Raw genomic sequence first — 24,787 nt, 5'->3', positions numbered from 1 at the left:
ATTAGAGCATCCTTTTTTTTTTGTGTATAATCACTGTAACTGTAGTTCTAGAATATTGAGATAATATAACTATAGCTAAGTCGTTTGATACCTTAAACTAATAACATGAGACAAGTGTAACCTAAAGCTTCTTTAGTGTTAAATACTCTCTATAGTCCTCAATCTAAAAAAACTCATCCCTATTAGGATCCTGGGTGAAATATCTAGGACGTAGAATACTTTCAAGATTTGTAGCTACTTATTGGTTCTCATAGTTGCTTAAGTTTAGAGTTCCCTACGGAGCAACGAAGTATTTTCTATGCACCTAGGTTCCTCTTCGTAACAATCACCATATGAGGCCCATTGGTTTAAATTTCTCTAACTTCAAATATCAAAAGCGCTGGGTGCTCATCGTAGAAAATTAAACTTAAGTGTCAATAGTAACAGTTATTTCAATCCAGCCCAATAAAAAGCTGTTTACAAGAGAAAAGTAACTTGTCTCTCGAGATAAGCTAAGTCCAATGAGGGTTAACTAACTTTATCAATGTGAAATAAGGCAATTAAGCAACAATTCAACTAAATAACAAGATTGTACCTAATGACTCAGTATTGATCAACGTACGTCGCTATGAAATTTATAAGGATGAGAGTAAGAAATAAGACTACGACTCTATCAGCATACGAAGAATTATGAATTTATCTGAAACTAGACTGCTAATATAGTTAGAGGCTCTTTGTCCTCTATGCCACAATAGCCTAAGAATATAACAAGGCTGACTTGACTTAAGTACTTAATTTTAAATCCATTAAATAATCTGATACAGAGGCCCAACCACGATCTGCTTAACATGGCTTAGCCGAAGTGAAGTAAAATAGTATAAGACTCTTTATGGGTGATCTCAAACATACCTATAGGCACCTAGTGTGAATGAATTCTGGACGAGCAGTTATCTCATGATAAGGAAAAGAACTTCTGGCTCTTCTAACCCTCTGGGGACTAGCCACCTTACACTAATAACTATTCTATAATCTCATGTCGCCTCCCGTCCGCTAATAAATAGCCGGCGCTAAGTCTAGTCTACGAGGTTTTACGGGCTACGCTTAAGCAAACATGAAACATCTAAGATGCACTTTTGTTAGTTAAGACTTAATAACTAGTTTATTTTGCCCTTTACTATCCAATGTTACTTATAAATACCTATTCTATTAGAATTGGTAATTAAACTATATGTTACAAGAAGCGTATAAGTCTAACTGTGGTTGATTTATAGCTTGGCTATTGACCTAGGTATGTTGGATCGTACGCGGAGTGCGACGTTTGCGTTGAAACCCAATCGTCATGTCAGTGGATAATAGGCGGACATATATCAATGGCCCTGACTCCGCCCGGAGCTCCATCAACCCACTTTTCTGCCATTTTCTGCCATTTTCTGCCCTTAAATACCTTAGGTCACGTTCTGGCTTCCTTCTGAAAGCTTCCACCGAGACCGTTGGGCTCGATTGAGACTGGATGGGCTCACCTGGTCAAATATATCGTACTAATATCAACACACATGACGATGATTTTATGAGCGAACCCCTCACATTTGTCTTATCTGTGTAACATCGATATTAGAAAGTGCCAATTGATTGTCTCAGTTATCTACTTCTGGAAGGTAAGTAAGTCAGAGACAACCAATTTATTGTCTTTAGTTGGTTATTCCCTTGTTAAAGAGAGAGAGAGTGAGAGAGGTAGTGTGCGCAGTAGAATAGCTCGTAACGAGAAAGACGGGCACATTTCACGGGGGCGGAAGGACAGTTCTCTCCGAGGGCTGGGTGGCGGACTCTAGGCAAGTTTCGAAGAAAGCTCCGTTGCCGGCGCCTCCGGTTATGCCCAACTATCCTTGCTCGGTTGTAGAATTTATCTTCGAAAATTTGAAGTATTTCCTCGAGTAGTTTGAGATCGAAATAAGAAAGACTCTAAGTATCGTAAAGAGAGAGAGACATGTCTCTTTACAAGTAAAAATCTATGACGTTGGACTCTAGATAGAGGGCTTAAATACCATCGTCGTAAGCGCCGTTAATATATTCTAGGTAGTTAACAAGGGGTATTAATGCCTGAAAGGGCGGTCTGGAAACCCGGAGGGGCTGTATTTCCGCACGTGGCCATAGCGTCAGACCCAAGCCGCCCATCCACTCTTTCGTCCTTAAAAACGTGACCAGCCGCGATCGATTCGCGTCTTCGTAGTGGGCCGATGAAAAAGGGAAAGAAAAGGCTTGCATACAACACGATAAAAGCAGTTTTAAGGTTGGAAAAAAAAATAAGAGCTGAGCTGAACTGAAATTTGCGACTAACCCAAGACCCTCGCGATGGCTTCGCTAGGCACGATTCCATCGAAGAGGACGCTGGTGCTGTCGATCGCGCCGGTTCTGGTATCCGCATATCTCATATATAGATTTTCACCCCCGGGCTTCCTCACATCCCGGAGAAAATCGAATTCAGATGAACGGCCCGGACCACCAAGACTTACAAGAGGTGGAGAATGGGTAGACGAAAGCGATGAAGTAAACATTAGCTCAGAAGAGGAAGATGAAGATGAGGTATGTATTTATCCTCTCTGTATGAAAGTAGCTTTACTCAAACCTCTTAATAGACTCCCGAAGACAGCTCGGACCTTCGCCCTCCTTATGAGTATTATTGCATGTTCCGCCCTTTCTTTGATATTCAGAATGAGAACGAGGATAAAGATGAGGACGACCAGCTTGACGACGATGACCTGCTTGAAGAATACAACCAGGAAATCCGAGCTGAAGACAACATCGAGATGAAGCCAGCCACCGAGTATCCAGACCATCGGTGGATCGCCATGTGGGAGACCTGGAAACTGTTTTCCTCGTGGGAAAGGCGGGCATCGTACACTAACCCCGACTTTTTCAAAATGCACATTCACAAGCACTTCCACGGCCAGGGCATGCAGGAAATGATTGAGAACATGGTAAGGGGCTACCGGCTCTCACATTAGGCTCATTGCTAGAACCGGCTAACTAACTATTGTTAGCTCATTGCTTTCGATAAGGAATTTACGCGGAAGAAGCGTAGCAAGAGAGCCCTGAAGCAAATGTGGGCGATTGTAGCCGCTATGATGCAGTGGCTCTTAGAAATTCCCCTTCACGGGTGGATAGGTCAGTTTGAGGAGACAGTCGAGAAGAGCATATTGCGACCAACCAACCAACTAACCATTTGCATAAATAGCAACGGGCGACGTGCAGAGAATAAATACCACCGTTAACCTCGTTGGCCGTGCTCTGCTCACAGTGCTCAACGAGCTTGACCGGGCCAAGATGCTCAAAGCCGATTCCGAGATTAAAGACTTGGGGCTGATCATGACATTCTACCTCTACTGGGTTGAAGACTTAGAGATCCCAGACCTCGAGTTGCCGTACCGTAAAGAAGTCGTCAGTTACGCGAAGAGAGCCGGCATCGATCTTAGCCTAGCCGGATGCTACGGTACGGACGAGAAAATCAAGGCGTTAGAAAGGGCCGGCAAGATTAAGCCGATTTCTGGCGCGCCAAAGACCGACAGGTGGGATTGGAAGAAGAAGGTGAATTCCCCCCTCTGGAACTTTTCAGCGATGTAAACTACCTAACGCAGTCTTACTAATTAATACGTGCTCGTCTCGCAGTTCAAGAAGTTCTCCAAGGAGTATAAGATCGGCGGTGAAAGATTCAACATCTTAAAGATGTCGCGGGACGAACGCGCCGGCTACGCGTTCGACAAGAAGGATCCGCTTGCCGACATTTCAGACAAAGCTCTCCAAGAGGGCAACGTCAGGGTGAGGCCTAAAAGAGGCGTCACATCTCAATAAGATGATGAGATTTTCGGGTTCTAAGGGGGGGGGGGGGATCTCGTGCTGTTTTCTTCGATGAAGAAAGATGGCTTATCCCGCCCCCCCTCGTAAGCTCGAGTTCCATGTATCGTCTCGTTAAAAGACGGAGACTGCGGGGGCTGCAGTTGGTGGAATCTTGGATTGGTCCTTGCGGAATAACCGAGGTACAGAGATCACATTAACTACCTAACCTACATATGCTATTTCCCCTTGTTCTTACGAGATACGATTTGTACATAGGGACAATGAATTGAAGTAGTTTGCTGCTTCACCTGATGCTTTTTGAAATGTGATGACAGCTTGTAAGCTTGAGTAATAACCAACAGACCCAGCAGCCAATACATACGTATAATCACAACACTTGGACCAATTCCGAAGCACCTCGATACTTGGCAACCATCATCTGCATCATCTCCAGAATACATACCTTTCCCACACCGTAGATTGCGTGCCTCTACAGGGGGACCATGGTCCGATTTCCCTAATCCCTGCCTATGGAAACCCAGGGTATCGTCAGATCGTCCAACCAGGTACTGAGATACCCACGACGGCCTTCTGAATGCGGTAGTATTCGAATTGAACAAAGCGTTAGACCCGGCTCTCGTAATACATATGTATATGCACTGACCCTGCTGGCCGTATGTACATACACCGCAAGCCTCAAGGCTGGCCAATCAGACGCTGTCCCAAGACGCTGGGTCTCTGCAACGGGGACTGGCGGCTTTTATCGTTAATGGACATACCGCATGCCAAGTGCTTGTTGCTTGCGAGCCTGTCAAATGTGATATAAGACCTCAGCACCACCATCCAACACTGCGCAACAAACGGGATTTACTAAACCACATTATTAGTGGTAGTTAGTTACTAACCACATGCACACTGCGTACTTGTTAGACGGATTGCCATATCACAAGACTCGCTTCCTGCTTATTTCCATTGGGAACCTGTTGGTTCTTCTAGCGAGCGCGATTACGCGGCGAAGCTAGCTTACTCAACTGATCTTTCTTTAGCGTATACTATCTACCTGCATGTAAAGGGTTGCTGGGCATTACAATATTCGTTGTGATGAAGATATGTAATATAGATAGAATCGCATAAGGTAAGAAACATTGATCAGCCTTCAATTTGTCTCTTTTGATAAATAACCTGTCTTCCTAAAACCCGGTTACACGACATAGAAAGGCGTTTGCGCGGGTCCCCAATGACCATATTTTTACGAATGGACCCGGTATTAGGTGAGAGGTAGGTTAAGAATTATCCCAGGACGAAAAGAGATCTTGTTTGTTGGTCTCTATGACTTTGAGTTTGCCTAGTGGTAGTGATAAGTCTGCTGATAGTACTAGGTGCCCTGTTAGATATTCGAATATATCATAGCTGCGCTTTATATACCACCTTCGGTGAATTAGAAATGTCAACGTGATTCGGAATATAATTAACTATCAACCAACATCTGCTTGAGATATGTTATCACTCTTTTGATCTGCTGGCGAGAAATGTTGCCCGTATTATGTGAGAGTATAGTTGAGAAATGGAATTGTGGTTGTTTGTGGAACCCAAGAGCCCGGAATTCCCACCTAAACGATTCTAGCAAACGGATAACCTCTGCATCTTAGAGGCCTTGATCGTGTATTGGGATAACCTTATATAAACCCGGATTTAGCAAAAGTATCAATCGAGTTCGAGAGATATTTATTTAGAAATTACCCTTTACGAGCACCAGAACTCAGTATGAGATTCTTCACATCCGTTACTGATAGCTTATTACGCGTCCGGGTGCCTGTGATACTTTGGATACTCGGCACATTGTTCTTTCAGGTATCGACTGTCCACGCCCACACTGATGCATTCGAACCTCTGGAGTCGACCATTGGGAGCGTACGGGCTGCGCTTGTCACGAATTCGAGTACCTGCCGTACTGTAGTATCTTCTTTCCTTTCTCGTATTGAGAGATTCAACCCAACTATCAATGCAGTTATTAGCCTTAACCCTGATGCTCTCTTAGCAGCAGATGAGTTAGACAAGAAACTTGCTGCCGGCAACTTAGCAGGCAAGCTTCTTTGTGTTCCCGTCCTGTTGAAGGACAACTATGACGCTGTAGGCACGAACACAACAGGATCGTGTGCTGATTTGGCCGGTAACCGCCCCATCGTCGATACCCCTTCTGTCAAGGCACTTAAGAAAGAAGGTGCTGTGATTCTAGGTAAAACGAATCTACACGAAAGTATGTGCCCCCTAGATTCTAAATGGATGATTGCACCTCTTTGGGCTATGGCTATACTGACCAAGACTGGAATAGTGGCGCTGGAGGGCCTCACGGTGTCCTCGCTAGGAGGACAGACGATAAACCCATACGATCAAACACGGACTCCGGGGGGTAGTAGTGGTGGTACCGGTGTCGCGGATTGCAACTAGCTTCGCAGTCTTTGGCACAGGTACGGATGCTGTCAACAGTCTCCGTAGTCCGGCAAGCGCGAATAATCTCGTCAGCGTGCGTCCGACTTGGGGGCTTATATCGAGAGCGGGTATCATGCCCATCAGCTACACACAGGACAGTATTGGGCCTATCGCAAGAAACATTCAAGACCTTGCGGTTGCACTCACCGTAATGACGAGCGTTGGTGCCGACGAAGCTGATAATGCCACTCTCCTTGTCCCACCGGAGGCCAGGGGAATAGATTATACACGAGGTTTAAACGATGGAAGTCTCAATGGACTTCGGATTGGATTGTTGGACGGATTCTGGAACCACACGGCATCTGATGAGACAACTCCGGTAATCGACGCTCTGAAAAGCACCATTGACTTCCTCGAATCAGAGGGTGTCGAAATCATCAATGTGACAGAATCGATCTACAACGCATCATCCTTGGCTGATTTCGATGTCCAGCAATATGAATTCAAAGAATCCCTAAACAATTACCTGTCTAGTCCGAACCTTACAGGGGATAGACCGACTACTCGGGACGAGGTATATGAGAGTGGGAAATTCCTGGTTATCCCAGCTCAATACAGCTTCGTAAACAACTCCAGGGTTTGGTCACCAGCTGATCCGGGATATACAATGGCTAAGCAAGGGATAGATCGCCTCAAAGCGGCAGTTAATGAAACATTCGTTAGGAATAAGCTCGATGCTGTCATCTACCCGGAGCAGAAAAATCTCGTAGTCAAAATCGGCTCGCCGTCCCAAGCCGGACGTAATGGTATCCTTGCCGCACTGACTGGTGTCCCCGTGGTCACCGTTCCAGTCGGATTTTCGCAACCATCGCCGGATGCGCCGATCGGTGTTCCCATCGGAATGGAGATATTAGGCCATCCATTCAGCGAGGAGAAACTGCTTAACATTGCTAATCACTTTACCTGCCTCCGACCATTGCGCAAGACGCCGGCGTTCGCAAACGATACCGTGCCGACGAAACCTTATATTTCGGTGCCGGTGGTGCATCCAAATATCTCCAATATTTCTCCAGCATACCCTCTCGGTGTCCTTTACTAATATAATAACTAGTTAGAGGAAGTGTAAAAGTTGAGATATATTGAGGCTGATAAAGATGTTGGAGAGTTACATGCGGCTAATTTAATCTCACCGATGTTCATGCGAGCAAGGCAGTTGAATGCAAGAAGGTTCCGATTGTGGAACGTTCTCGAACTGCCTTAGATACCCTTAGGTAGGCATTATATAGGTGCATTATACATAGTATAGGTTCGCAGGTTCGCAAGTTCGCAGATTTGTAGACCGGTTCAAGGGTTTAAATGAATGATCTTCCCGGTGCTTCACCGTGTTGTGCCGAAGACGGCCTGTGACAGGTTAAAATATATGAAAGAGATCTCGATCCTCTTAAAAATGCCTCGTGTCCTCGTGTCCTCGTGTATCTACTTTAGTAGAATGAATGATTCTCCCGAACACCACATTCAGTATAGTCGTGTCATACGGCCGAATGTGGTTTTGGGTATAGTTCCTAGGATTCTGACAGCAAGCCACAGTGGACACAGTGGGGTTCTTTGCAGCTGCCGTTACCGCCGTTTTAGGTCATAGAATCCGAATTCTGTAAGAGGTACTTGTCGTAGAAATACATTTGGTGATCTAACCCGGCACGCAAACATCTTTGTCTTATGAACATTGTTCCATTTAGCTACGCAACCACGGAAGCTTGCTTTCGTTTTTATCCCTTGTTCGACTATTTTATGGTCTTACCAAGTTTCAAGTCCATTTAGTTATCTCCGTTAGCATGATCATGTTGTTACTAGACAACTAGATGTCATCGCTATAAATAAATTCTTCAAAACATCGAAACGGCAGTACGCGACATCAACATTGCGATGTTGACGAGATAAAAATCAGACGACTTCTAAGTGATCGACGCTGTTATTAGACAGCCAAAGAGGATTCTCGATCATCCAATACTTATTATTGATTGACAGCGGAGGGAATTGAAACGAAAGACAGGTATCGAAGTTACCCAAGTTTCTAAACTCTACTCAACAGTATTTTGAAGCTTGCGAATTTAACGTCCGGCGTTGCACCGTCTTGGCACGAGAAGAACTATAATACTCAAGCTACCATAGTATTATTCATTCTCATCTATAATTCGTCCTTTCTCCATTATCGCTTTCGGACGATGTGTAAGGAGCTATATCAGCGTTGGTATGGTTGCTCTTGTTGGGGATTCATGCAACCTAAGACATGCGCTGAATTATTTAAGAGATGCTTAGGACCTAGAGGTGAGGTGGACAAAGTTGTCATCAAATGGAATGAAGGGATGTGTAATGAGTGCTGGGATAGGCTTCTTCAAGAAGCGAGGGAGATGGCTGATGCCGAAGACGAAGCACTAGCTATAGCTTCTACTTCTTCGACAAGTCGTTCTGCTGGTAGTTAAGGTGTAGACGGACGGTGCTGTCTGTTGAGACTATCGAAATAGAACGCAGTAAAAAGTAGAGTTAGGAATCAAAGATAAGTAGCTAGCACCCAGGAACGCGCAGAACCTGATGAGGGACTTTGTGAAAGGATATCTACCTATTTCCTTAGGGAGGTCTCTAATGAATATATGGATAAGAGGTATTGTGTTATAGCCCTTTCAACTAAATGTGACCTGTATTAATAGTGTTACATTTAGGTAGGCACTTAGGTAGGTACCTAGCCTAAGGAATGCTGTGGATATTACCTAATCTGCAGAAAACGATAAGCAATGGTAGAACAGAAAGAGGTCCCTAACCTATTATGGCTCTCATTAAACGCGAAACTGTAAAGTCACGTGCTTTCGAGACTGTTGCATCGCATTCTTGCCCCTCGTTCGCGGCTGCACCTAAATGCCGAACACTTACGTCAAGCCGGGCTCAGGTACCTTTCTAATGCATTTGTAAGGCGACTAACTTGCAATCTTCAGCACCATGCATCCCCAACTATTATATTTGTCGCTGCCGACATAATGCTTACGTTTACATCTATTTAGTTCTCTTTGGTACCTTTTAATATATTATAATTCATAAATTTATTCTAATGGCCGGAAGGAAGCGTGCAGCATCTAGAAATCATGCGACGAATACGACGGCTTCTGGGTCCTCCCGACAGACAAGGTCCAGTGCGAGGCGCTCCAATGTTCCGGATATCTATCGCCAAATGCTTGTTGAAGCCGATGTCCAACCCGATGCGCCCTTACCAGAGCGGCCTTTAAAAAGGAGGCGGCCCGGTCAAAAAATGAAGAATTACCCAAGAAACCGAATCCTCCGGAGATAACACCCAAGATTGAGGATGTAGACGATGAAGAGGATATACAGTTCGAGGATGTGCCATTACCAGCTGCGACTGTGCAGACGGTATATAGAGATTCAGATGAAGAAGATGAAGACGATGATGATATACAATTTGAAGATGTCGATTTCTCGGCACCTCCGAACTTAAATAATATCGAAGATGCCAAAGATGCTAATAAGGATTTGGTGCTTGACTTTTCGACGCAGACGACTACGGGTGCTCAGAAGACTGTGGATAGGCGAAAGCCGATCAGCAGGGCAGAAAAGGATCGTCGAATTGAAATACATAAGACGCATTTGCTCTACCTTTTAGCCCATGTCGCCCGTAGAAATCGGTGGTGTAATGATGCCGTCGTCCAGGACACGCTGCGAGCACTCCTAACTAAGAAAACGGTTAAATATCTCAACCCGGGGACCCAGCTTACTCAATTCGGACGGGCACAGTCCCTTAAGGATGGTCTGGGGCAAGTGGGAACCATGTATAAAACAAAATTCCAGATTACCGAGCGAGGACTTCGGCGGGCACTTTGGGCCGAGAACGAAGAGCATCTTAAAGGCGTATGCCCATTTGATTTCTTTTATTATGGAGAGTAGACTAATTGATCTTCATAGTACAAGCTCCCAGACGATGCAGAATCGTCTAGAGAAAAGCCAGATTTCCAAGAAGCGGCAAAATCCCTTCGTGGCTCGCGTGATGTCGGCGCACAGTTGTATTGTGCACTCCTCCGCAGCGCTGGGGTTGAAGCCAGGCTTGTATGTTCTCTTCAACCTCTTGCTTTTGCTTCCGGAGGCCCTCCTTTAGGGAAACCGCCAAAATCTGAGGGAAAGCTATCCATAGCAGCGCGATATGCACAGATGCAACAGAATGCTGCAAATAATAATAGTAATACGGTCGATTCACCAGAAGAGACCGTTTGCCCAATCCGCAGGCGGTTAGGGCATCCGAACGCTATGGCTTTCCAGGTTCCCACAATCCATACTGCTAGTTCATCTCGCGAAGTTCCTCCTGTGCCTAAAAAAATCCGAGAATCACGACATCCTGTCTATTGGGTTGAAATTCTAGACGAGGCCCATCAGAAATGGCAACCCGTCGACCCATTAGTGACAGACTCGTTCTGGAAACCTCAGAAAATGGAACCTCCAGCTTCTGACAGGGAAAATTGTATGACCTACGTCGTTGCCTTTGAAGCTGATGGCACGGCAAAAGATGTAACTCGCCGCTATGCGAAAGCGTTCAATGCAAAAACAAGAAAGATGCGAATCGAAAGCGCAGAAGCTACTGGTGAAAGGTGGTGGCGGAAAGTTCTTAGGGCTTTCTCCCGCGGGTTCACTTCAGACCTAGATCAGATTGAAAATAACGAATTAATAGCCATTGAGATACGGGAGCCAATGCCTCGTAACATTGCTGACTTCAAGGACCATCCTATATATGCACTCGAACGGCACTTTAGGCGGAACGAGGTACTTGTGCCCGGTGCTTCTGCGTCAGGAACAATAGGGGCTGGTAGTAACGGTCCCCTGGAGAAGATTTACAGGCGTAAGGATGTACATATTGCTCGCAGTAGGGAAAAGTGGTATCGAATGGGTAGAGAGGTTCTCCCGAATGAGATACCTGCCAAATTCCTACCTAAACGCGCAAAACAGAAGACAGATTCATTTGATGACGACGAGGATGGCGATCCCGACGGGACAGTCGGAACGCCAATATTCACAATCAATCAGACTGTACAATTCAAACATTCCCCGGTTGTCAACGGGCGAGTACCGAAGAACCGATTTGGAAATTTGGATATTTACGTGCCCAGCATGGTTCCGGAGGGCGGTGCCTACGTGGCTGACGAGCTCGGCGCCCGAGCCGCCTTCATATTGGGGGTAGACTACGCGCCCGCTCTCACTGGCTTTCAATTTAAGGGTAGACAAGGCACAGCAGTCCTATATGGAGTGGTTGTCGCCGCAGAACATGAGGAGGCTGTCCGGGCCGTGATCACAGGTCTTCTAGACCGGGAAGCCGATATAGAAAAGGAATTGCGGATCCGCGAAGCTCTCAAGACTTGGAAATTATTTTTGAGGGGCCTTAGGGTTCGACAACGGATCTGGGAAGGCGTTGACTCTGAAGAGGAAAGTAAGAATCAAAATACTGCCGACGTTGATAATGGAAAAGGGGTAGTACAGGAGGAGGCTGACATGGAGGACGTGGCACAGCAAAGTGATGACAGCGGTGAAGCTGGGGGCTTTACGATAGATGACGACTATGCTGGCGGTTTCATGGTCGACTAAGTCAAGGACTCAATACATAGATGCGGCTTTTAAGCATTTACGCGACTAGCTACCTTGGCGGATAACGGTATAGGTAATCCAAAAGTACAGGTATGGGTTAGGTTTGGTCGTGAGATCTAGCCAACCTTCGGCCGGTGTAGCCCGCCGATCTCAATCCTGCACCTATAACAACGGACGAGTAAGCAGCCGCATCGCAGGGCCCATTTAGCAGGGGTTTAACGTGAGCATCTTCCATCAGGAGGAGGCGATGCTCTTGGAGAGATATTGGCATTTTGTAAGTTCAATAATATGAAGTACAAAGATGGCTTTTCGTCATTATTTTCAACGAGTTATGTATTAGTTGACGCGTCAATTCTGTATGGCTCGTTTATTCGTCGGCAGCGTATGTAACATGATGTAGATAGGATGCATTAGGTACATACGTACATACATATGTACCTACATGTATGCACAGATTTTCCATGTATGTTGCTGCCTGGTATTTACGGGAATCTGCAGCATATCTCCTCATCGAAATTGGCGAATTGAGACTTGGCGAGAACGCGGCGTTTGTGTTTGCTCAAACGGAATACATATCGTATTGCAGTTTTTTTTTTCTTACTCCTCGGGAAGTATTACCTTTTTGTGTACCTATATGCATATGCTGGAAATGGCTCAATTACGTAGTAGATCTTACACGCTACATAGTATGTAGAAACTTTTAAGGTTTGACATGAGCTAAGCGGGCCGTTTCAATCGGGCGTCGGCATACCTACATTAAATAAGTACCTAAGGTTAAGTACCTTAGGTTTTGGACGTTGTAAGTTGCAGGCCTGCAGCTAGGTAGGCAACTAAATTTCCATACGATTCCTATTGGCCGATTTATACCGCCCTACCTCCTAGGTGGGTAATATTCTACGAAGCTTAGAAGCACTGCCACTGCCTACGGACCTTTGTACCTCTTTGGTTCGAACCGCTTTAGGTCCCCTCGTCATTTCGTACATAGACAATTCCGGGACGTTCGGACCAATCCAATCGCCGATTTCTTTTTTACATACCCTCATACGCATCACCCATGAGAGCTCGTGAGTTTGGGTAGATCGTGTAACATCTGGTCTGAACGAGGCTACATGATTCAGGCGGGTTTGGTTCTGGGATAGTTTTCTTGCCTAAGGATTAGGAGGCTTAGTACTTGGTTTTTTTTGATATTATTCAATAACTATAATAATATAGTTATATATATACTCAATTCACTTTCTATCCTTTGTTCGTTTTCCGACTTTCCCGTCTTTTCTTACTTTTTTTGCGAGAGATCGATACATTAACTACCTGACGCATCTTACATGGCGCCATAAAAATTATTCCTTACGACGCGGATCTGTCAGCAGACGCCGGCCCTTTAATTCGACTTGACCGCCTTTCGATAGGACGTTTTACTTCCTCTCGAGACGAGATAGATTGCGAGTTTGTCTGCTATTTGACGACAAATGGCTTTCTTGCGACAGACTTGGACCTTGACGGCCAAGAACCTCAAGATCATCGTCCTTCGCCATTGGTTCGCGACTATCATAAGAGCGCTTATACTTCCTGTTCTTCTAGCGGCTTTCCTTACCTTTGCGCGGAATTTATTCGTACCACCGGCTGTGTATGGCATTGGAGATACGCGCGCTATTAGGTCACTACAGAATGGACTTGCTGTTGCGACCGAAACGAATCGTAATACAGTCGCTTTTGTAAACAGTGGTTTCGTGGGTGGCGACATCGAACGTGTTATCGATACACTTTCGGAAACGGTAACCGGAGCCGGGAAAAATGCGTCGAGGTTATCGAGTTTATCTGATTTGTCTTATGCGTGCCGGAGCTCCTTGCGCGGTGTATCGTCTTGTTATGGCGCCGTAGTATTCTTTTCCTCTCCGTCCGAAGGCGAAGGGGGAATATGGAATTATACGCTTCGAGCAGATGGCGAGTTGGGATCGAAGATTGACGTAACACAAGATGATAATAGTGCTCAGATCTACACTCTTCCCTTGCAGCGGACCGTAGATGCCGCCATCTCGGCCGTTTCTAATACCGGCGGCCAGTCCCGGATCCCGGATATTATAGACGAGTTCCCGTACACCCCGGAAACTCAAGAGGAACGGGCCGCACGGATTCGGCGTAACTACCAGTCAGCATTGACAAACTTCCTGAGCGTATCGTTTTTTCGTTGTCGTTATCGGCATATGTTACCATATGACAGGCCACATGGCGACCGAAAGAGAAATAGGTATGTCTCAGTTGCTAGACGCCATGATGCCCACCAAGTACCGATGGGAACCCCAGGTCGCAAGACTTCTCTCCTATCACATTGCGTTCACCGCCGTCTATCTTCCGGGATGGGTAATTGGCTCGATCATAATTGCGCGAGGAGTCTGGGCAGATACGAGCGTCGCCATTGTACTTCTTTACTTCATCCTTAACGGACTCGCTTTGGCTTCCCTCTCTATCCTCGGCGGCGCATTCTTCAATAAATCACAGCTGTCGGGTGTTGTGACGACAATAGCGTATATTCTGCTAGCAATATTAGCCCAAACTCTGACATCGCCTAGTACTGCCACCGTCGCAGTTCTGAGTTTACTCTTCGTATGTGTTTCTTATAGTTAATTATTCCCCCAGGTATCAAATGCCTTGGCATCTGAAGTCTAAGTGAACAATTGCTAACCTTGCGCTATTATAGACACCTTGTAACTTTGTATGGTTTATGACATACATAGCGCGATATGAAAGATTATCATATCCAGCCGATTTATTAAAGAATCCCCCTGATAATCCATGGAACATACCTGGTTATGTTTTCTGGATATTCCTCGCCATTCAGATCATTGTTTATCCCGCCATTGGGGCTTATCTCGAACGCGTGCTCCACGGCACGACTACTAAAGGGCGTACGATTCTTCAAGGACAAAGCGCAGATACAGCACCGGCTGACGCCGTTCGCCTGGAGGGCTTCACGAAAATATATTATCCTGGTTTTCTCAACCGATTGCTTCCCTTTAAATCAGCACCGAAGGATCCAGTTGTGGCTGTTGATAAGCTGACACTCACCGCAAGAAGGGGTCAAATACTGGCTTTACTCGGCGCTAACGGTAGCGGAAAGAGTACGACCCTCGATTCGATTGCTGGCATTGGTAAGATGACTAGTGGTGGTATCACAATCGATGGAACAGGAGGGTTGGGTATTGCGCCGCAAAAGAATGTCTTATGGGACGAGTTGACCGTCGAAGAGCACATCCGGATCTTCAACAAGCTGAAGTCCCCTAACAATACTGCATCTTCACGGGAGATCCACGACTTGATAGTAGCGGTAGACCTTACTCCAAAAGCTAAAGCTATGTCTAAGACTCTATCAGGCGGTCAGAAACGAAAGCTACAACTTGGAATGATGTTAACTGGTGGGAGCGCCGTCTGCTGTGTTGACGAGGTTTCGTCCGGAATTGACCCCCTTTCCCGGCGCAAAATTTGGGACATCCTTTTGGCCGAGCGTGGAAAGCGAACCATCATTCTCACCACTCATTTCCTCGACGAAGCTGATCTGCTTGCCGATCATATTGCTATCCTCTCTAAGGGTACACTGCGTGCCCAAGGATCTTCTGTCGAACTCAAAGAGAGATTAGGTGCCGGATATCGGGTACACGTATTTAATGCCAGAGAGATCAAGAATCCGCCAGAAATCAAAAACGTGACCCGCAAGATAGGTTTCGACGTGATTAGCTATATTGCGCCAACATCTAGTCTTGCTGCAGAGGTCATACGCTCTCTTGAGTCCGCCGAAATCTACGACTACAAATTTTCCAATCCCACCATTGAAGATGTGTTTCTACAGGTAGCTGAAGAAGTCAGGGGCGAGCATGCCATACGACAAGCAGAGAGCTCATCCTCTGCTGAAGTTGCTAGCGACACGCAAGTGGGCACTGAGGACAGTATTGGAAGTGAGCTTGAGAAGGACAGGTTAGAGTTACTGTCAGGACACCCAATTGGCTATTTAAAGCAGACAGGAGTACTGTTTATGAAGCGGTGTACCATCTTCAAGACAAACTGGTTTCCTTACGTGGCGGCCCTTCTAATTCCGATAATAGCGGCAGCTCTGACAGCTCTCTACGTCGCGGATCAACACCCGGTAGGATGTAGCCCGGCCGATCAAAAGAATGTTGATTCATCCGGTTCTTTGAGTCTATATGACAACCTGTGGCTAGTCGCCGGCCCGTCTTCACAATTTAGTAATGAGACGATACAGAGACTTTTCGCCCCTGTCCTCCTAAGCGAAAGTCAGAACCAGAGTCTGAGCCAACTCCATATCAGAGCCGACAATTTGACCGGGGCACCGATAAATCCACTTACGTCGTTCATGGAGAGTTTACATCTGGTCGATTCGTTAGATGAATTTAATAACTTCGTCGCAACAATGCGAAAGAACATTACACCTGGCGGGTGGTGGCTTGGGGATGTAATTCTGTACCCACTGTCTTCTACCAAGCAGACAGCGGAGATGTTCTTACCTCAGTCTTCGCACTGAACGCTTTGGACACCATGCTAGCCAACATTAGCATTGCCACGACTTACGCGCCGTTCGATACCCCTTGGGCGCCGTCGACCGGAGATTCCCTACAGCTGCTGATCTACTTTTGTTTGGCCATGTCCATCTATCCCGCTTTCTTTGGCCTTTACCCAAACATAGAGAGACGTCGAAACGTCCGAGGATTACAGTACTCGAACGGAGTGCGTTCGCTACCGCTCTGGGCTTCTTATACCCTATTCGACTTTGCAATTGTTATCGTCTCATCCGGGCTTGCCACCGCCGCACCGCATTTGCCGCATCTTCTGACGTTTGGTATCATGTCCCTTACCTCTTTCTCATTTTCATGTTATACGGCTTGGCGTCTACTTTGCTCTCATACGTTATATCTCTATTCAGCAACAATCAGCTGTCAACGTATGCTTTCTCGGCAGCTGGCCAGGCAGTCGGGTTTCTGATCTACTTGATTGCATATCTTTGCGTTCTCACATACTCACCAGTCATTCTTATCGATTCGTCTATACTCATTGCCCATTTCGTTATATCGGCCTTCGTGCCCATTGGTTCAGTCGTTCGAACGATGTTTATCACCCTCAACCTTTTCTCAGTAACGTGCGATGGAGATCAAATACAAAGTAACCCGCCGCCATAACTGCTTACGGTGGTCCGATTCTGTACTTGGTTATACAATCGATCCTCCTATTCGGTTACCTACTATGGCACGACAGCGGGTCGGGAAGTAGCCTACTTAGCCGCTTCACGCAAAAGACACCGCCATCCTCTAATGACCCTGCTGCTTCGGATGAAGAAATCGCTAATGAACTAGTCCGCGTAACTAGCACGCCCCAGGAGAGCGACGGTCTCCGGGTGTTACACTTGACAAAGACGTTCGGCAAAAATACAGCTGTTGAAAATGTTACATTCGGCGTTCAGCACAGCGAGGTCTTTGCGCTATTGGGGCCCAATGGAGCTGGAAAGTCTACGACTATCTCGTTGATCCGCGGTGACATCCAGCCTAGCTACAATGGAGGTGATGTTCTCGTCGAGAATACGTCTGTGAGCCGTCGTCGTGCTGAAGCTCGATCTCACTTGGGCGTGTGCCCTCAATTTGATGCTATCGATTCGATGACGGTCCTCGAGCATCTACGCTTCTACGCGCGGATCAGGGGCATTCCTGATATCGACCACAACGTCCGGGCTGTTCTTCGCGCTGTGGGTCTCGAGGCCTTTTCGACTCGTATGGCGCATGCGCTTTCCGGCGGAAATAAGAGAAAGCTATCCCTCGGTATCGCTTTGATGGGCAATCCCAGTGTTGTTCTTCTCGATGAGCCCTCTTCTGGTCTCGATGCTGCAGCTAAGCGAATCATGTGGCGAACGCTGCACTCCATCGTGCCTGGCCGATCTATTCTTCTCACCACCCACAGCATGGAGGAAGCTGATGCGCTCGCAAACCGCGCTGGTATACTGGCAAAACGTATGCTAGCTATGGGAACCACAGAAAACCTTCGCCAGCGCTTCGGTGACACCTTGCACGTGCATCTTGTCAGCAAGTCGGCGCCGCACTCGACGCCCGAGGAGATGGAGCGGGTGAGACAATGGGTCGCGGACAAATGGCCGGGCGCAGAGATAGAGAGCAGAAGACGTATCACGGACAAATGCGATTCTCTATACCAGCAAGCGCCGTAGCAGGGACCGGTAGCGCAGTCGGTCGGCTGATCGTGATCTTGGAGGAACATAAGGAAGAGCTCTGCATCGAGCACTTCTCATGCACGCCGACGACGCTCGACCAGGTGTTCCTGACGATCGTCGGACAGCACAATGTTCGCGAGGAGGGATACAATGAGAAGAAGAAGAAAGCATGGTGGGCGTGGAGGTAGAGGGGTGGTTTGCATACACCTCATACACTTCTACATACCTACACACATACACACATACATACCTAGGTACACATCTGCATCATATCCGAACTTGTCATATAAGAAATTTTCTTACTGCTTATGCATTTTAGAGGTAGATATCATGCGATAAATCATGGTTTACGGACGAAAGTCCCGATTAGATGGATGGATATATATACATGAATGCATTAGGCACATATACATACATACATACCTCACATATATACGGCGTGGACATATAGCATGGAATAAATAGATAACTAGGCAGCTGAAAGTTATATGGTTTATATGTAGGTAGTTATTATATATACCCTCGTATGTTGATTAGACGGAATATATATCTCTGTTATAGAGGTTGAAGAGATTATATTGATGAAATGGTTGTGCTAAATATCTTATTTATTATTATTATTTTGCGATGTCTATCCTACTATGTAGAGAATGCGATGTGATGCAAGTGCGCGGGAAACAATGGTAAGTGAGGAATAATAAGAACCGTGCCCAAGGTCTGTCTTTGACGCAATTGAGATGGGGGAAAAAAAAATAATCCACCCCACGAAGCGTTCCGGGTATTCTGCATTGAACCTTGTCAATCACGTAGCATCGACGCAATTAATTGTCTGTCAATCCTGCCAATCCACCACCACCCAGAGCAGAACAAAAAAAAGGGTGCAGTATTTTCCCAGCATCCATCCCATAAATAATACCTAAGCTGTAGAAAAATGCAAAAAGCAGGGTCTGACCGGGGATCGAACCCGGGACCTCTCGCAAGTTTGCGACTCATTTCGAATGATCCCAAAGCGAGAATCCTACCACTAGACCATCAGACCCTAGTAGTTGTTGAAAGATTGGCCGTTATATGGGTTTATATAGGTTGGGGCTGGTGCTTGAATGCTGGGATGTGGGGATTTGTGCTTAGAGGGGTTAGTGCGGTGCGGTGCGGTGGAGACTTGGGGGCGGTTTTTAAAGGTACTGTTGGAAGGTACGATGCTTAAGCGCATATATAAGATTTTCACCACTTGAAAAGTGGATATTAGAATCTTTTACAATACAACATCCTTTTACACCCACACAGTACCTAGCAGTGGTGGGTTTGGACTTGTGCTTTAGCGCGTGTTGATTTATATGTATGGTGCTTTTAGATGGTTAGAGCGATATTGTTGGTGATGGCATTGTTGTTTTAGTATGTGGATAAATAGGGACCTTATTTACATACTTCAGAGAGCATGTCGTTCAAGTAAGGGTATCTTAGGTACCTAAGGTAGATGGATATGTAAACCAGTTCTTCCATTTCTGCAAAGACAAGTGGCTTTAGTTGGCTAATTCCCAATATCGATACATTGATGATCTGCTCTTGAGAATTATTCTAGCTGGTATACACATGCACAACAACTACGTCAAGTCCCCTTTTTGATACCGTAAAATTCAGCTACGAGTTGCGATTATATGTTAGTACCGGCATAAAATCTACCATAAACATTCGCATAGGAGTCGAGATTTTATGCTTGCACCTACTAACTAATATGATCCTCCAGCCAGGTCGCAGCCAGTTCCTCCCCTTTGCTGTTGAGTCTATAGTCTCCAGAACTAGACCCTACATTACGAACCCGAATAGTTTCAAAATCACTGTACTCCCAACTGTCATAGTCATAATCTCGCTCAAAATCTTCGTCCCGCCTCATGCTAAATATTCTGCTATGTATGTACCATCCCAATTCTCGGGCCTGGATCTGAAAACTATCCTCCTTGCTCCTCTGCCTTTGGTTCCTCCTTAAATGCGGAGGCGGCAACGGGGGCGGCTCGGTGTGGAGCAGCAGTGTCTGGGGGATTCCTAATGTGGATGTTGTCGGCGGGAAGAAGAGCCGGCCCTTGCGAGGATGCTTGAGGACCAGCGCTGGTTCACCCGTCTCCGGATTCGGTAAAGATACATTCGCTAAGAACGATGCTTCGGGAGAGAGAGCAGATGTGGTGAAATCTGGTGGCACGAGAAGACCAGGAGTATAGAAGAATAGACTAGCGCTCGCAAACGGGTCGAAGAGGCCACTTGGGCTCACGAATAATGCCTCGACGTGCTGCTTCAGCTCCTGGAAGTGCGGGTCGTTCGAGCGAGATGGGATTTTTGTCTCCAAGGTCGAACCTGGTTTTGGTGGATTGTTAATGGGATGGTCGGGGAGAAACGTAGTCCAGTTATATATTCCATTGAAGGCTATGCATCCTCGAACAGCCATCTGCTCGTAGGGATAAGTTTCCGTAAGAGCAAGAGACATTGCCAGGGATGCCCCAAGATATGAGCCGTAGAGGTATACGTCTCGGCGCGCATAACCAGATGGACCTAGGTTTTGGGCAATCCAGCTGTAAGCCATTGAAACATCATGAATAGGCGCTGGCCAGGACAGGATAGGAGAGAATTCCTCGTCCGATTTATCCGTAGATGCTGAAGCGGCACTCTTTCTAGTTCGGAAGGGAGAGAAACCATCCCAACGGTAGTTTATCACAGCTGTCGGTTGCCCCTGGATGAATTTTGGCAACTGGGCCGGTGTATCTGTGAAGGCTGTTGAAAACGGTGGTAGATACACCAATAAGGAGTTTTGTGATGATAACTTCGCAATATTATGTAGACTAAGTACTCATTTATACGTAAGTCAGATTTAACAAATCCAATGATACATGTATTTCATAGTTACTTACTCAATGGTAGTATCGCCTGATGAGCCGACACGGACATTCACTCGTTCTACATCGTTGGTAACAGCGCTATAACGCCTTGGTCTGTGACCGCGAAGGCCAGCAAATATTAAACTCCTACTTGGGATCCATATTCTCATCTTCCCTCTACGACTCGGAATTCATGAAGCATGAACTCATGAATATCTTATTACTGAAAATTGAGAATGTCTCGTCCTTTTAATTTTGTATAATTTGAGTTGTAATTATGCATCAACGTTATCAAATGCGTAACTAGGATGGATCATAGGTAGAAAAGTAACAAAAATCAAAAGAACTATTTTTACGCGCCAAGCGATAAAAAGAATTAGGTGATAAGAGATCGGTTGTTGCATATTTCTTAGTGGGTTTAGAGCCAATCATATGTCATTCCAACAGGTTATTATCCCCTAATCCTAGCAGGTAAAGTTAGCAGATATATCCACCTAAAGCTTAGCTTCTTCGCGATCCCGATGCCAAGCGACGTCATACCACATAAAACATCCATCCATCCATCCATCTATCCATATCAGGACATGCGCCTGACCTTACTTTGTCAACCATATATATATTCTTATTCCGCCATGTTTATTCTCTTAAATGTCGTATCTACATATATAAAACGTGAGGGCATACTCGACGCTCGTTATTTAGGCCTTCAGTAAAGAAGAAGTGGTTATTAGACGTCCTTGAACTGCTGGTTTCAAACTCAATCTTACTTATCCAGTCGCCAACTAAGGCAGGGCTTATGGATCAAAACTGCTTCTTGACATTTTAAAAGTTTATAACAAAAAATATGAGCGAGCGCCTGCTCTCTCGCTCATCAAGATGGAGGATGCAGACCTAAATAATAACATCGACGAACAGTCACAAGCTGTCGATGGCTTAGATCATGACAAGGTTGGTGATAGAGGTATCATGAATGACCAGATTCATCTCGATCCTAGGTAAGAAAGTCAGCGTGTGTCTATTACTAGAAATGTTAAGTCTGATTAACATAAACTCATAGTCGTTGGTGGTTTGCGTCAGCCGCATTTCCCATGATAGCTGGTACCCTGGGCCCTGTGGCTTCAGCTTTCAGTATTTGTTCGCTTGTCAAGTATTGGAGACAGCATATTCCTCCAGGTTCCGACATTACTAAAGCAGTATATGTCAAGGACCCTCTGTGGCTAACAGTAGTGAATGCCGTCCAACTAGCCCTAGCTATAATCGCGAACGTGTTTCTCCTGCTGAATATGACGAAGAGGGTGCGGTTTTCGATTGCGCAACCTATAACGATAGCTGGTTGGTACATATCGGCGATATGTCTCATAGCCCTGTGTGCTACAGCAACTGGACCGTTAGATCTTCAGCCACAAATTGAATATGTCTGGTCCCAAGCCTTCTATTATGGCTTGTTTGCTGCTATCATCTACTTCATAGTTGCCTCTCTTATGGTCATCACGGTCTGGGGTGCTCAAACTGGGCACTACGGTAAAGACTTTGAATTGACAACTAGCCAGAGGACTTTGATGCTTCAGACTATCCTCTTCCTCGTATACCTACTCTTAGGCGCTTTTGTCTTCTCCAAGATCGAGGGCTGGAACTACCTTGATTCTGTATATTGGGCAGATGTCACTCTCTTCACGGTTGGCTTCGGGGAACTATCCCCACAGACCAGTCTTGGACGTGGCATTCTCGTTCCATACGCGCTGATTGGTGTTATCAGCCTTGGTTTGGTAATTGGATCTATCCGGAGCTTGATTCTTGATCGCGGCAAGCATAGGCTCGACGCGCGCATGTTAGAGAGACAACGGCGGCTATTAATACGGCGCGTCTTGCGGAAAGGACATAGTAGTGTTCTTGAACCGATCGACGACGGAGCTTCGGATGGTTTCCCTTCAAATGCTCGCTGGACAGAGTTTGAGCGCCGTCAGAAAGAATTTCAACTCATGCGCAAGGTTCAACGACAGGTATGTACACTCTATTTGTGGTCTCTAGGGACTATTTCTCCCTCCTTTTATCCTTTTATTCTATCTATATTATATGCTAACTTGGGGTAGTAAGTGGTCAAATTTTCTTTCTTACACATTCTTTCATGTCAAGGACTTCCGTTCTTTCTCCTGATATGTGAATATATCAAGGTACCAAATATCCATGTACCATCCTATAATACTCACATATAACAGAGCATCAAAAAGAGAAAGATGGACCGCCATGACAGTATCGTTTATTACTTGGCTGCTGCTCTGGCTAGTAGGTGCCAAGATTTTTCAAGAGTGCGAATACCCATATCAAGGATGGTCCTACTTCGACGGGTTTTATTTCTCATTCACAGCTTTGACAACGATCGGGTATGGTGACCTCACCCCAGTCTCGAACTCAGCCAAGGCATTCTTTGTATTCTGGTCACTGCTCGCCTTACCCACTATGACTGTCCTTATATCAAACGCGGGGGATACGATCGTGAAGGGCATTAAAGATGGCACCCTTTTACTTGGAAACCTCACAATATTGCCTGGAGAACATGGCTTCAAGAAAGAAATGAAGCAGTTGCTGTCAAAATTTTCCTGTGGTATGCTGTTTGTGGACGACGATATCGAAGAATCTCCCCCCGGCTTCTTAGGAGCAGCGCATGAGCAGCATACAGACGACGACGAGGATAACGACGAAGAAGATGAAGGAAGGGCTTCCAATTCAACCGATATAAATAATGCAGAAAGCAACCGAAGAGCCCAGGGGGACGCTGAAAACGGAGAATTGCGGCTAACGTCATCGCCGCTAACTACTTCAACTAAACAATCTCCTAATAGACCACAACTCACACACAAATCTCGATCCGCCAAAAACCTAAAGACGAAGTCACCGAGACGCTCCGCCTCCGTAGCCCGAAAAAGCCTGCCCACCGAACTCCCCAAATCCCGCGCCGAGTACCACCTCGTCCTAATCGACGAGATATCCCGCGTGACTAAGCACCTGCGGCACTCGCCGCCGCGCAAGTACACCTTTAAGGAGTGGTCAGTAAACCCGAGCCATTTCCGCGTTTCCCCACTATCACATCTCTCTTTTCCTTTCCTTACTAGCTATCGGATTTTCCATCTTCAGCTCTCCGTCTTATACTTCGACGGATTGCTAGATACCAGTATATATACATCAGGTAAATTAATAGCCATCCCTTCCGCGCTAACCTGGAGCAGGGCATGGTACCTCCGACTCATCGGCGAGGACGAGAGCAGCGCCGAGAACCACCGCCGACCCGAGCACCAGCCGCCGGAGGGACGCCACGGTAGACGTCCTCGCACCCTTGCGAATCGGCTGCACGGGGAATCCGCCACTCCCATGAACGGAGATGACAATCCAAGATCCAGAGACGACGACGAAGATAACAGCAGCAACAGCAACAAAATAACGGCGAAGAAGAAGAAGAAGAAGCGAGTCCCGCGGCGGAAATACCGAAGTGGAGCTGGATCGGACACCGAAGCCCGCTACTGGATACCCGGGAGGAGGCGGAGTGGATTTTAGACAAGCTAGAGCAGAAGCTTAGAGAAGAGCTGCAGGCCGTCGTTAGGGAAGGCGGGTCAGGCCAAGATGCGCTGAGAAGAGTCGAGGAGGAAGAGCGGCAGAACGAGCAGAAGAAGGCGTCGGGTTACTACTAACCCACCCACCCATCCGACCGAGCTTGAATAATAGGTACCTAATATAAGCAAAGGAAGGAGTACTATATATATATATATATACCCATGTATTCATTATACATACTAGTTGATGAACAAGTACATAACGAATAAATGAATGTCGAGTCAAT

The 24,787-nt window shown here is 46.3% G+C and overlaps 6 protein-coding genes across 6 annotated transcripts; 5 read left to right on the top strand and 1 right to left on the bottom strand.

The window, feature by feature from the left end:
• Nucleotides 1-2,328: 2,328 nt before the first annotated feature.
• Nucleotides 2,329-3,825, top strand: GL218_03102 (uncharacterized protein; the record flags this gene model as incomplete). The annotated part of the gene is made up of 5 exons (XM_033579648.1): nt 2,329-2,559; nt 2,613-2,954; nt 3,018-3,141; nt 3,212-3,561; nt 3,643-3,825. 5 exons carry the CDS (start codon nt 2,329-2,331, stop codon nt 3,823-3,825), a joined length of 1,230 nt encoding a protein of 409 aa, XP_033436175.1.
• A 1,749-nt stretch (nt 3,826-5,574) lies between these two features.
• On the top strand, nt 5,575-7,339 carry GL218_03101 (Glutamyl-tRNA(Gln) amidotransferase subunit A 2; the record flags this gene model as incomplete). Its single annotated transcript, XM_033579647.1, has 3 exons — nt 5,575-6,067; nt 6,143-6,232; nt 6,279-7,339. 3 exons carry the CDS (start codon nt 5,575-5,577, stop codon nt 7,337-7,339), a joined length of 1,644 nt encoding a protein of 547 aa, XP_033436174.1.
• Nucleotides 7,340-9,374: 2,035 nt separating this feature from the next.
• On the top strand, nt 9,375-11,871 carry GL218_03100 (DNA repair protein rhp41; the record flags this gene model as incomplete). Its single annotated transcript, XM_033579646.1, has 3 exons — nt 9,375-9,439; nt 9,504-10,152; nt 10,207-11,871. 3 exons carry the CDS (start codon nt 9,375-9,377, stop codon nt 11,869-11,871), a joined length of 2,379 nt encoding a protein of 792 aa, XP_033436173.1.
• Nucleotides 11,872-15,022: 3,151 nt separating this feature from the next.
• On the top strand, nt 15,023-18,088 carry GL218_03099 (Retinal-specific ATP-binding cassette transporter; the record flags this gene model as incomplete). The annotated part of the gene is made up of 2 exons (XM_033579645.1): nt 15,023-15,837; nt 17,131-18,088. 2 exons carry the CDS (start codon nt 15,023-15,025, stop codon nt 18,086-18,088), a joined length of 1,773 nt encoding a protein of 590 aa, XP_033436848.1.
• A 1,726-nt stretch (nt 18,089-19,814) lies between these two features.
• Nucleotides 19,815-21,125, bottom strand: GL218_03098 (uncharacterized protein; the record flags this gene model as incomplete). Its single annotated transcript, XM_033579644.1, has 2 exons — nt 19,815-20,919; nt 20,989-21,125. 2 exons carry the CDS (start codon nt 21,123-21,125, stop codon nt 19,815-19,817), a joined length of 1,242 nt encoding a protein of 413 aa, XP_033436847.1.
• A 706-nt stretch (nt 21,126-21,831) lies between these two features.
• Nucleotides 21,832-24,504, top strand: GL218_03097 (Outward-rectifier potassium channel TOK1; the record flags this gene model as incomplete). The annotated part of the gene is made up of 5 exons (XM_033579643.1): nt 21,832-21,950; nt 22,013-22,955; nt 23,172-23,238; nt 23,321-23,999; nt 24,180-24,504. 5 exons carry the CDS (start codon nt 21,832-21,834, stop codon nt 24,502-24,504), a joined length of 2,133 nt encoding a protein of 710 aa, XP_033436850.1.
• Nucleotides 24,505-24,787: the final 283 nt, after the last annotated feature.

The sequence above is a fragment of the Daldinia childiae genome (assembly GCF_008694065.1).
Source record: "Daldinia childiae strain JS-1345 chromosome Unknown Scaffold3, whole genome shotgun sequence".
In the NCBI taxonomy this organism is placed as follows: Eukaryota; Fungi; Ascomycota; class Sordariomycetes; order Xylariales; family Hypoxylaceae; genus Daldinia; species Daldinia childiae.
Note: the sequence above shows the minus strand (reverse complement) of the source record. Positions and strands in the feature narration are given on the sequence as shown.